Source organism: Bombus vancouverensis, chromosome 8 (genome assembly GCF_051014615.1).
Source record: "Bombus vancouverensis nearcticus chromosome 8, iyBomVanc1_principal, whole genome shotgun sequence".
Classification (NCBI taxonomy): domain Eukaryota; kingdom Metazoa; phylum Arthropoda; class Insecta; order Hymenoptera; family Apidae; genus Bombus; species Bombus vancouverensis.
The window spans coordinates 7,706,168-7,717,403 of NC_134918.1; the positions used below are offsets into that span (position 1 = coordinate 7,706,168).

At 30.9% G+C, this 11,236-nt stretch overlaps 3 protein-coding genes across 9 annotated transcripts; 1 reads left to right on the plus strand and 2 right to left on the minus strand.

The window, feature by feature from the left end:
* Positions 1-416: 416 nt before the first annotated feature.
* LOC117162263 (palmitoyltransferase ZDHHC6) lies at positions 417-3,036 on the minus strand. The gene is made up of 7 exons (XM_033344133.2): positions 2,898-3,036; positions 2,341-2,522; positions 2,188-2,272; positions 1,844-2,118; positions 1,544-1,756; positions 1,263-1,450; positions 417-1,202 (listed from the first exon to the last, which is right to left on the minus strand). The coding sequence occupies exons 1-7, from the start codon at positions 2,950-2,952 to the stop codon at positions 1,064-1,066; spliced, it is 1,137 nt and encodes a 378-aa protein (XP_033200024.1). The 5' UTR covers positions 2,953-3,036; the 3' UTR covers positions 417-1,063.
* Positions 2,719-5,727, plus strand: TORIP (Torsin interacting protein). 7 transcript variants are annotated; one of them, XM_076620598.1, is made up of 3 exons: positions 2,719-2,905; positions 4,289-5,173; positions 5,258-5,727. In XM_076620598.1, the coding sequence occupies exons 2-3, from the start codon at positions 4,412-4,414 to the stop codon at positions 5,570-5,572; spliced, it is 1,077 nt and encodes a 358-aa protein (XP_076476713.1). In that variant the 5' UTR covers positions 2,719-2,905; positions 4,289-4,411; the 3' UTR covers positions 5,573-5,727. The 7 variants fall into 7 exon arrangements, with proteins under 7 accessions (XP_076476713.1, XP_033200021.1, XP_076476712.1 ...); XM_033344130.2 differs by having other exon boundaries at positions 2,861-3,002; XM_076620597.1 differs by lacking the exon at positions 2,719-2,905 and adding an exon at positions 3,065-3,167.
* Positions 5,713-11,233, minus strand: Kap-alpha1 (karyopherin alpha1). Its single transcript, XM_033344128.2, has 8 exons — positions 10,983-11,233; positions 9,699-9,908; positions 9,435-9,629; positions 9,101-9,321; positions 8,748-9,011; positions 8,469-8,673; positions 8,082-8,385; positions 5,713-8,001 (listed from the first exon to the last, which is right to left on the minus strand). The coding sequence occupies exons 2-8, from the start codon at positions 9,906-9,908 to the stop codon at positions 7,805-7,807; spliced, it is 1,596 nt and encodes a 531-aa protein (XP_033200019.1). The 5' UTR covers positions 10,983-11,233; the 3' UTR covers positions 5,713-7,804.
* Between the last annotated feature and the right edge of the window lie 3 nt (positions 11,234-11,236).

Sequence of the window (11,236 nt, forward strand, 5' to 3'; positions counted from 1 at the left end):
CCAGTGACCCAATTTTATTCGTGAATAATGAAAATATTTTCGTTTGGAAGTATTTTTAATTTTGTAGAAGTAAGGCTACTTCGTTGAATCGTAGTTAAACTCTTTAGAAATATTGCATACTGTAACGTTGCGTATTACGGGCTTCGAGTTGTATCGATTAAAAGTAATAAAATACATAGGAGAATGTGCAAGGGGCACGTGCCTGCATCGCATGTCATTTTTGTACCCTATTAAATTGATTCGTGGAAAAATGTATCACGCAGCTTAACGTAGTATTTGTACAAAGCTATGATGTACTCCGTCGATCAGTGTTACTTTTCACAGTGTTATTGATTTTCCACGAGCTCCTTAGGTCGACACAATGTAAAGTATAAAAATATACGCGACTAGTTTTGCTAAAATAAAAGTCGCGCAAACACGGTTTTCAGCGAAACATTTATTCATTGATTACAAAATTCATAAAAATGTAATTCGATGAAATGTATTATTTTATAATTATTCGAAGAATAAGTTAATCACTACGAATGACAAATTACGAATCTATATTATTGAAATCTTTTGTACCAGATGAATTAAAAAATGCCACTCGATAAATGGATAAGTCACTGTTGCACAAATAACGAAAGTGTTATTTACAACAGTAATAACGGTGGCAAAATATTTACACGTAGTTGTATATTAAACACAGTTCCCGTTACTAAACGTTCATATACAAAAATGTAGTAAAATTTTACATTCTGCATATATTTTAAATACATATTATCACAAATATATTCATATAAAAAGAAAAAAAAGAAATGAAAAAGTACAATAAAATCTTGCTTTGTGCAAATTAACTTTAAACGTAATTTAATCTCTTCGCTTACGTAATAAATATAGTAACTGGTACTTCAAATGTTAGTTGTTCTAAAAAAAATTTCTTCCATATTAAATCATTACAATTTTTAAAGACACTCATCCATCGTAAACACTTACATACAAGACACTAGATAAAAATATTCCCGTTTGTTCAATGGTACATTCATAAATGCTCTATAAAATCTCTACACGGAGAAGGAATGTTTTAATCTGATTTTGTTAAGGCGGAGGAATATGCTTCGTTCTCAATCACTTCAATGGCACAAGGCCGTGGGAACCAACCACGAGTTCGTACTTGCTTCTCGTTCTCCTCGTTTTGCTTCTTCTCTCCAAATAACCAGTATCTACAAGATTTATCGATTAAACATTTTCATAAGTAATAATAGTTTTTTATGTGAACATACTTTCTCCACCGCGTTACGATTACGATATCTCCAACTTTGAGCTTAATACGGGGTTCATCGGTGCAAGGTGGATGACAAAGTACACCCCAACCGTGTGTTAATGGTAAACGCGATCCATATGCTTCTTCTATAACTCTATAAGTCTTAGCTCTCTTTCGTTTATCTTTTTTCTGAGCTAATTGTTCCCGCTGAAATATTATAGAAACAATCGCGTGTTAGATTTTTATGAGCTATACAATAAAAAAATATATTTACTTAGAAAATAATGTATATGACATTACCGTTAAAGTATACTGGTCACAACCTTCGACAACAGGCCAATGAATTCCATCACCTACTGGTGTACAATCCCATGTAAGAACTTGCCGTAAATTAAAACGCCATCCTTTTGAGTATGGATAAACAAATTTGTCTCTAGTTCCAAATCTTCGATAATGAGCCTTCTCTGAAATCCAAGCTTCTATTTCCGTTCTATTTTTTATTATAGATAGTAGCTGTAAAAAATACAGATAATTAATATCATAACGACATAAATGATCTTATGTAAATATCAATTTAACCGTAGAATATAATAATCTTACTTGAAAATAAAGCAATGTTCCAACAGCAAGAATAACACCGATTGACAAGCCGATACTGAAGATAACTAATATCAGAATAAATATAGAAGGTGGTGGAAATGATAATGGTTTCAATGATAATACAGTCATCACCCAAGAAACTAGCGTAAATGTGGAAACACAACACCCACCAACCGCACTTGCTAAAAATGCTGTAAAATGACAATGATTGTAATGTCCTACACAATTATTTATCCATGGGCAATGGTGATCCATTTTCATAACACAACGACCACCTACAAATAAAAAATAAATTCATTATGTTACATAGACTATCAGATTCATTTAATGATATAAAATCTTACACTTTCTGCAATGATGAGATCTTGGTGCTTTGTACCCTTCGCAAACAGAACAATATTGTAAATATTGGGTATCTGTTACTTTCCCCTAAAAAAAGAAACACTTTAAATTCTGTATGAAAAAATTGTACTGTATCCAAAAATGTATTATGATACCGGCATCCATTTTAATGGAAGAAATCCAGGTCCTTCGTAAATAGCACTAATAAAATGGAAGAGAGTAGAGCCACTAAGACAAAAGAAAAGAATAAAATTAACTGCTCCAAAGAAACTTTCTTGCGGTGGCCACCACTGTCTACTACAATGTATTGTCATCAAAGTAATTATCTTTATAATTCCTAAAACACAAAAATATGTCAAAGAATACGATATTAATATAAATAAATGTAAATCATAAACTAATTCAAACAATATATTTATATATTCAGTAGTATATTACAGTATATACAGCGGTATATTACAAAAATTATTATGAAAAGTAATTAAAATCTCAAAAGTGCATTCAAATTTCGCGGTACTTTATTGCGATGTACGTAAAACAAAATGGAAGCAATCATCTGTCAAGTTTATTCCCACAACATTTCTACAATAAATTTCTTCTTATAAGTGGTAACATGTCTAAAACTGATTATATTTGAAACAGTATGTTACCACTTTTAATACTTCAGAATAGCAAAAATGTTCAATTGTTTGGCATTCGACAAAAGACCTACCAAGAGCAGTGAGTGGACCCCAATGACATATTCTCTTTAACGGATCGACACACATGTCGTCACCATAAAACTATCCTAAAATATTCCTCGAATCCTGAAAACCAGGTATTTGTTACGCCTGCGAACGAACAATGCTTGCGATCGTTTATAAAATCAGTAGGAATAGATTTTTCTCGGCGACACATCCCGTAACGATTCATATATGTTGGCACAGCATATCAGTGGTGGCACCAATGTCGAATATTTTTCAAGATTGATGACTTTTGTACGGTATAATAATTCATCGGTAGAAATATATATATTTTATAAAGTAATTGATACACTTATCAAACCTTAATAGAAAATTCGTACATGTTCAATCTTTTTAAGTAGCACTCTTGTCTTTTGGTATACAAGAAACCTGTTATAAATTTTGATATATGTATTATGAATCAATATATTCCGGTACATAGAACATAATTAAAATATGAATCATTAAATGAATATGTATGTGTTCATCGTTGTAAATAAATTTTGTGCCAGTAACGGGGTAAAAAAGTATTTTACATAATAGTATAATACAATGTTACCGACTAATCTTCCCCTACTTGAATCAGAGCTTGAACATACAAAGTTTCAATACGTATTTGTCGTTTTATTTACCATTATTTTAAATAATTTTACAAAATTAGTATCATAGGTAATTCTACTAAGTTATTTTGTGATAATAAAATTTACAGTCAATTTCTTTAGTAAGGAAATTAAGGATAATGTAATAACAGAGAAATATGTAATAATTAGTCTGTTTAAATAGTATTATAATAATTTTCTGTAGAAGTATATATGCATTGTAAATCTAAGTAATTATTCCTATAACAGTCATCACCATTACAGATTACGTGCTGTAATTTTTTTTTCTCATAAATGTATCTAGTAACAGGGTTACTACAATATAACCTATAAAACTGTTTAATGTAGTATTCAGTATATTTATAACAAAATCAAAATACTTCCTCTATGATTTTGTATGATATAAATGTTTTCTTATAGGTTATGTGGTATAAAACTGCATTATAAATAATTAGAATTATAAAATTTTTTACCTTTAAACAATCACAATGGTATAGTCTAAATTAGTTCAACAAGTGGCTCTTCTGAAAAATAATATTTAAATAAAGTGTATTTATAAATTAGTGGTATTAAGTGAAACTTGGTAGCTCAAATATTTTTTAAGAAAATATAAGATCTTCAATTTTATCGTTCATAATATACATATTTTGTGATCGATAAAATATGAAAAAATCTATAATATTATAATCTGTATAATTATTGATTAAATAACGAATATAAACATTTGCGTGTATGACAAAAGGTTATATGTGTATTTGAAATATTGTTAATGTTCTTTTCAGCCAAATGATCAAATAGAAATTTCTAAACCACCTGTTCCTAAAGCACGTCGTTCCATAAGAAACACTGATGTACAAGTAATTGAAGAAATCGATTCCTTCAAAGACTCTAAAAATTCATTGGCAATGAAAAACATATATAGAACTAACCAACAAGGCTCAGAAATTTGTAATATTTCTGATATCCAATATACCGATGATGAAGATGACGATGAAAAAGATGATGATAGTGATGAAGATAATAGTAATTACAACATTTCCAAATGGTGTCTTAACGTAAATACTTCACGAGATAGCGTACTACAAGAATCTTTTCATACTCCATGTAATTCTCCTATAGGATCGCAGATGCATAAACGAAGCTCTCATAACCCTCATGGAAATCAATCTTCTAACATTAATAGTTCTTTCTCATGTAAACCACAAAAACAACCTGCAGATGGGTCTTTTCCAAAATATACCACATTTTTTTTCTGTGTTACTATTTTATGTTTAACTCTATTTCTTATTTATACTTCAACAAAAACTCATGAAAATCTAAAGGGAGCTACTGAAGCAAAACAAACAGATTTTACTGATATAAATAACTTACTGCATAAATCAATACAGCTAATTCAGACACGATTTCATAATCAAAGATCTAATATTTGGAATGATATATCAGCTGGAATATACGATGTAATCTTATCCCCTACAAAACCTTCAATTATTATTCTGTTTGGAAATGAAACTAAAACCTTGAATTGTTTAGCTCAATTACTTGGACAATTGAGTGCCAAAATTTTAGGTAATAATGATTATTTAAGATTGACACCGAAAGACTTTCCAAATGATGTTGGACAAGTCATTTATAATTTAAGAAAACGAATTACACAAAAAAAAGTAATAGTGAGTATCTACATGGTCCTTTACTCTTATTTCTTAAGTGAAATTTGCATTTAAAAGCACTTCTATCAGAATATATTTTTTCAGATAATACAAGATTTATTAAGCATAAACACTGAAGCACTAAAAGCTTTTCACAATTTTTGTGACAGAGAAAAGCCTTTAGTTGAGAATGTTATATATATAATAACTGTGACTGTTGATGGGTACAAATCGTCTCAAAGAGAATTAGAATTTATTGAAAATCAAATATTTAAAAGATTATCAAATTATATGCACAAAGACATTCTAGATCCACTAGTAACTAGACTTACAGATGGAATTATTGTACCCATTTTACCAGAAACAAATACAAATTTCAATTATGCAGATTGTTCTTTTTCTATAAACAACAAGTTATAATCTTTTAATAAACATAGGGGATATAATTAATTAATATAAAATTGTGATAATAAAAAGTATAAGAATATTAGAAAGATGTAATATATAATTTTGCTACTGTAGAGTGTATTATGGATAGTATTGAAGCGAGTGAATAAAAGTTTTGTATATTAATATTCAACTTTATTTTATTGCGTCAAATGACAGTACAGAAAATCAACATTCTCAGATAAAGATTTCCAATGGATTTGGCGGTTTCTACAAATTTTCAAAAAATATAACAACAAAATCGATGCCTCTGGCATGATTTCAGTTATGCTCTTGAATGACATGTTTATACAGCTTTAAAGTAAAGTACAATGAATAGATTTACTTCGTACATGTGATTGTATCTTAATAGTGTAACATGTCGGTCCTCGTCCACGTATTGTTTACGTCTTTAATTGCCAATTTACAATGCGTTTCTTCTATGTTGTACCACAAATGGAATCGCATCAGTAGAAAAACAATCTTTCTTTTTGTTTTTAGTTATATAGGAAAAACATGTAATATATCTTTGCAAACTCATGCAAAAAATTTTTTCCCTACGAACTTTTCCTTATTGAATGTATTGCTGAAATAAGTTATAAAATTATAATAATTACTTCGTATCAAAATTTAATAGCTTACATAAGTGATACGTTTATATATATATATATATTCGAGGAAGATCAAAGAAATCGAATGACCTGTAGAAACAAGCATTTGCATATAATTTCTTCAATAGTAATATTTTAAAACATTTTTATCACTGTTCATTTAAGAATAGCGTGCGTAACGTAAGATGGCAAAATTCTTTTCTCAATATGCTTATATCCTATTTAATATGCATTTTATAAATTGGCAACAAATGCTCGTAATGCACCTTGCTAAAACATCGTGTTAGCAAAATGATCATTTACGAGTTGCTTATAATACAGTCCTCCTCTGTCGTAATAAGTCCGTAACTAAAAGTAGTTAATATATATATATTTATATATATTTATATATCTTGCATAATATAGCATGGTACCGTCAAACCTAAATAATAAATACATTTTATACAGTCGCAGACCTTTTGTACAGAATGTCCAAAATTTAACAAGATCGCGACTACGGACGATTTTTTTACGATATGTACGAAAATTTATTCTCGTTATAAGAAAATATGAATATATTTTTAAAATATTTATCACTATAATTTCAATATTAAAGAATTAAATTCTTAAATATGGAAAACTTAAATAGTATAATAAGAAGTTTAAACATAATTATGTACATTTACAATTTCGAAGCTTCTAAATTTAGAAGAAATATACTAAAATTATTCTATAATTTATAGTAATCAAAGTATTTTGATAATATGTCTATGTCAAGATTAAGTAAAATATTAGATATGCATTTATATATAATATATTTTCAAAGAATAGAATCACATTAATCCGACATAAATGTTAATTCTTTTCTTAAGGACATTCTGTATAAAATGGCCTTAAAATTACAAGATACGTATTTACAGTAAAAAAGTTTAATTGGTCATGTTTCCTACCTAATATAGTAAGGATGTGAGTAACGCGTTGCATAAAGTTGTCCGTGTTGGCTACGTAGTCGCGTACTTCAGTCATTAATGTCTTGCTAGTTGTGCAAGTTTTTCGTAATTCTGAGTCAGTCGTACGTCGTTTGAAATATGTTACTTCAGTAATAAATTGTCCTGATCATTGTTTCCGTAATTATTTGTTTCTACTTAAGCACTAAGATGTTTACTTTGTTAATTCCAATAAACTAAACGTTTCATACTAAATATGGTTTATGTTATGAGGTCGAACATACGAATCTATCCGAATTGCTTCAAAGCTTAACAGCTAAAAGAATTGTCACAATTCGACATAGGTTCGTAATAAACACAATCGCATTTTTGTAGTAAACTTAGAACGATGCATATGGTGTAGCTAAAATAATAAGAGAAAACCACTTAAAATAACTGTGTATAAACATTTTACTCATCTTTATCGTCGAGCAAAAAACTGATCACTTCGAGATTTGTTTTTACTGATATTCTGACCGATACAAACGAATTCAAAATATACGTAGTAATTATACCACTGTTTTGTATCTGACTGAACTTTTTTCTTCCATTTTGGAAATGTCCTTTTCAGGAAAAATAGTTGTAAACACAACGAACGAAACAAGGTTAAATCGGCTGGTACAATCGGAGCTCTCATTAAAACTAGTCGATTAAAATTCAAAACCCTCGACCGGTAGCTGAGATGAATCGGGCGCTCTAAATTGGAACTGTTGTCCTTGCGCGTCAATAGTCGGTACGACTCGAGTATCTTCTTCTTCAGATCCAAAATATCGTTCAATTATGTCGAAGGCCTTCTGATAGATGTCTATATTTTGATGAGATTGCAAAAATTCTATTTTATTTAGGCCTGAAACATCGTAATCGTTTATAGTAGAATCTTTCTATGAAATTGCAATCAAGCTAGTTGTCTTTTAATTTCATGCTTACCGAAACATTCCTCAACTTGTACCGCATAATGATTGATACCATTATTCGTGGCAGCATCTTGTTCTCCTACACGTAAGATATTTTCCAATCCACTCAATGCAACTTGAACGATCTTAGGATCCATTACTGTTAACAAATTGCACAATGGTGGAATACATCCTTCAACAACGATATAACGTATTTGTTCAGGTGCACCACCGCTTGTAGCGTTGGTGATTGCCCATGCTGCTTCTTTTCGAATCTTAAATTCAGCTTTCGTTAAAATATCAATTAGGACGGGAAATATACCGGCATCGATGACAGCCTGTTCAAATGAAATCAGCCTGTTTTTTTAATAAGAAAAAATTTTACCGTTAAAAGTTACATTCTTAAGAAGTGTATACGAACTTGAATTTGCTGAGGATTTCCTGCTGTAATATTAGAGATAGTCCAACAAGCTTCTTTGCGAATACTTTCTAGTGACAAATTCAATAGATGATACAAACATTGCAACGCAGAACAATTAAGAACGATTTGTGTTTGTACATCGTCCCCTGTAACTATATTACCCACTGCTCGAAGCGCCGCGCTGATTACATTTTCCTGCTGATGCCTGAAACCAATATCTTACATTATTAACATTTCAATAAAAAATGATACATTATCAAATACAAATCATATACTTACATGAGTAACTCTACCAAACGTCTGCAAACACCTGCATCGATAACTGCTTGAATTTTTTCATTCGGTCCATCGCTTAAATAGGAAAGAGCCCAACAAGCATCTGCTAGAACATCACCATCGGTATGATTAAGAAAATGAGCTAAAACTGGTAAACACGGCGCGACTTTCGTGAATTCTGGTGGTGGACTCTTGCCTCGACAAAGATTCGATAATGCCCACACCGCATTACGTGTCATCGATAAACGCGTTGCTTTAGAAAGTAATCTAATATGGAGAAATAAGAAAAACGAATTAATTTTATGTATAATTTTATATATAAACGAAAGCAAAGAAACTTGAAGCTTGAAACCTACTGCAGAAGAGGTGTAAGGATTCCATTGTCTAATACGTGATCTCTACACTCAGCACTATCTCCTGCAATATTACCCAATGCCCAAACTGCTTGTTCTTGTACATCTTCATATTCCGAACCAAGTAATGATATGAAGATAGGTACAGCTCCCGCATCCACTACTACACGTGTTTGTTGAGACGTTCCACTTGCTATATTTGTTAGAGCCCAAGCAGCTTCAAACTAAAGAGATACCAAATATTTATTGCTTCCTACAGAATTCGAAGGTCAAGTAACTTCAAACTAATGTCATACCAAATATTTATTGCTTCAAGAATGACCTTCAAGCTACTAACCTGTAGCGTACAGTTTGCATTGTTCTGCAAGAATTCAACAAATTTAGGTACAATTCCAGTTTTTACAACTTCATCTATCGGTGGATTTGGTTCCCTAGACAACATTTTTCTAAATTTTTGTGTAGCAGCCAATTGATCTTCCGGATTAGGACTGTACAATTCTTGCACCATTTCAAGTACCATAATGGCGGTTTTCTGTAAAAGAAACAAAATATGTTTGAGTATTTAGAATTTGTTATTTTTATATTCATAATTTGAACTTACTGATTGTGGTGCTGCAAAAGCAGATTCATTTGCTGTAACATTATCATCATCAACAGTAACTATGTTAGGAACATTGCGCCTCTTCGATAACTGTTGTTCTCTTTTCTGTTTTCTTAATTGAACGCCTTCCTCTTCTCTACGTCGTCTTAGTTCTTGGGAGTCCAAGCCCACATTTTTGTAACGATATTTATGTGTAGTTGCGGCTGACATCTAAAAAGATATTTGCAAACTGTCTTAATATTATAGTTCAATCATAATATATTAAGCACAATAAGCACAATATTGAAACTATAACTCAATTAAAGTTAATATATCTAGTGTAAGTTTCATGTTTATTATGTAACACTTTCAGTTTCCCTATATAATCAAAGATATGAAAGAAATATAAAATGTATTAATAAAATTAATTATTTTACATATATAAAATTAAGACTAACCATTAAGTATAATTAACACATTAAATTATAGAAATTTTTTATTAAATCTTTTTATCAATTGCTATATACTCCAAAAATAGCGTATATATTTGAAAATAATTCCCTTACCAAATTTCCAAATTAAGCAATTAACGTGTGTGTGTTTGTTTGTTTGTGTGTGTGTGTGTGCGCGCGCGCGCGCGCATATATAATTACCCTTGTTGGAACAAAAATAATAATTTACAGTTGCAAACATATTCGACCTACTTGTCAATATCAGTAATATTAGATACAGAAAACAATTGTTACTACGGTATATAGTGCTATAAGATATGTACACAGTATGATAGATGTACTATGATAGATTAAATATGCTATATAAAAATAACAATTATGATACTGATACAGTAATGCGATCAGACCAATCCGACCAAAATATACTTGTTTAATAACGAGATGTAACATAGCTGAAAAAAACATGTAAAAATCATTCGCTATGCAGGAAGTAGTGAAATTATCAGTGGGCTTTGGGAATACCTTGAAGCTGCTTGACAATGGACTATTGAGGGTTAGGTATTAATTCAATGTTCGGGGGTGGGGTGTAGCCTCGAAAAATATTACTTCCAAAGGAATACGCGATAAAAAATCGTAGGTTCGAACGATGTATTAAATATGTACGTATTTAGTTACGAGGTATTGTACCCTCTATAACAGATCACGCTAGATTAGACATTTTGGCATCGACAAGGAACAGAAAGACTGACGTTCGCCTGGAATCGCCTCGATTCCTTGCGTTCCTGATACGTCGCAATCAGTATCACACTCTCGCGAATAATTTTTGTGGGATAATAAAGTTCTCGTTACTTACGGCTGCGAAAGAAATTCAGGAGCCAACCGTTAAATGTAAGATTTCATAAAGAATATCGAATAAAAGCACCTCCACACTTTTTTTCACCTCCTCAAACTACGACGACCGATCAGAAATCCTTGATCTGAACACCAACGCGCAAGGAATCACGGGTTTTGCTTGCGAAACGCTGATAGGTCCATTCGAACAATCATATTTATTAACTATTTTCCAATTTTTAGCGAGCTAATTTTGGCTCGGCTGAAAGTGTCCTC

Coding starts and splice junctions, on each gene's coding strand:
- LOC117162263 (XM_033344133.2), bottom strand. CDS start 2,952: ATGTGTGTCGATCCGTTAAAGAGAATATGTCATTGGGGTCCACTCACT. Junction 2,273..2,340: donor TTCCATTAAAATGGATGCCG/GTATCATAATAC, acceptor TTCTTTTTTTAG/GGGAAAGTAACAGATACCCA. Junction 1,203..1,262: donor ATCGTAACGCGGTGGAGAAA/GTATGTTCACAT, acceptor TAAATCTTGTAG/ATACTGGTTATTTGGAGAGA.
- TORIP (XM_076620596.1), top strand. CDS start 3,376: ATGAATATGTATGTGTTCATCGTTGTAAATAAATTTTGTGCCAGTAAC. Junction 3,427..4,288: donor AATTTTGTGCCAGTAACGGG/GTAAAAAAGTAT, acceptor TGTTCTTTTCAG/CCAAATGATCAAATAGAAAT. Junction 5,174..5,257: donor TTACACAAAAAAAAGTAATA/GTGAGTATCTAC, acceptor ATATTTTTTCAG/ATAATACAAGATTTATTAAG.
- Kap-alpha1 (XM_033344128.2), bottom strand. CDS start 9,908: ATGTCAGCCGCAACTACACATAAATATCGTTACAAAAATGTGGGCTTG. Junction 9,630..9,698: donor CTTTTGCAGCACCACAATCA/GTAAGTTCAAAT, acceptor TTTCTTTTACAG/AAAACCGCCATTATGGTACT. Junction 9,012..9,100: donor ATCCTTACACCTCTTCTGCA/GTAGGTTTCAAG, acceptor TCTCCATATTAG/ATTACTTTCTAAAGCAACGC.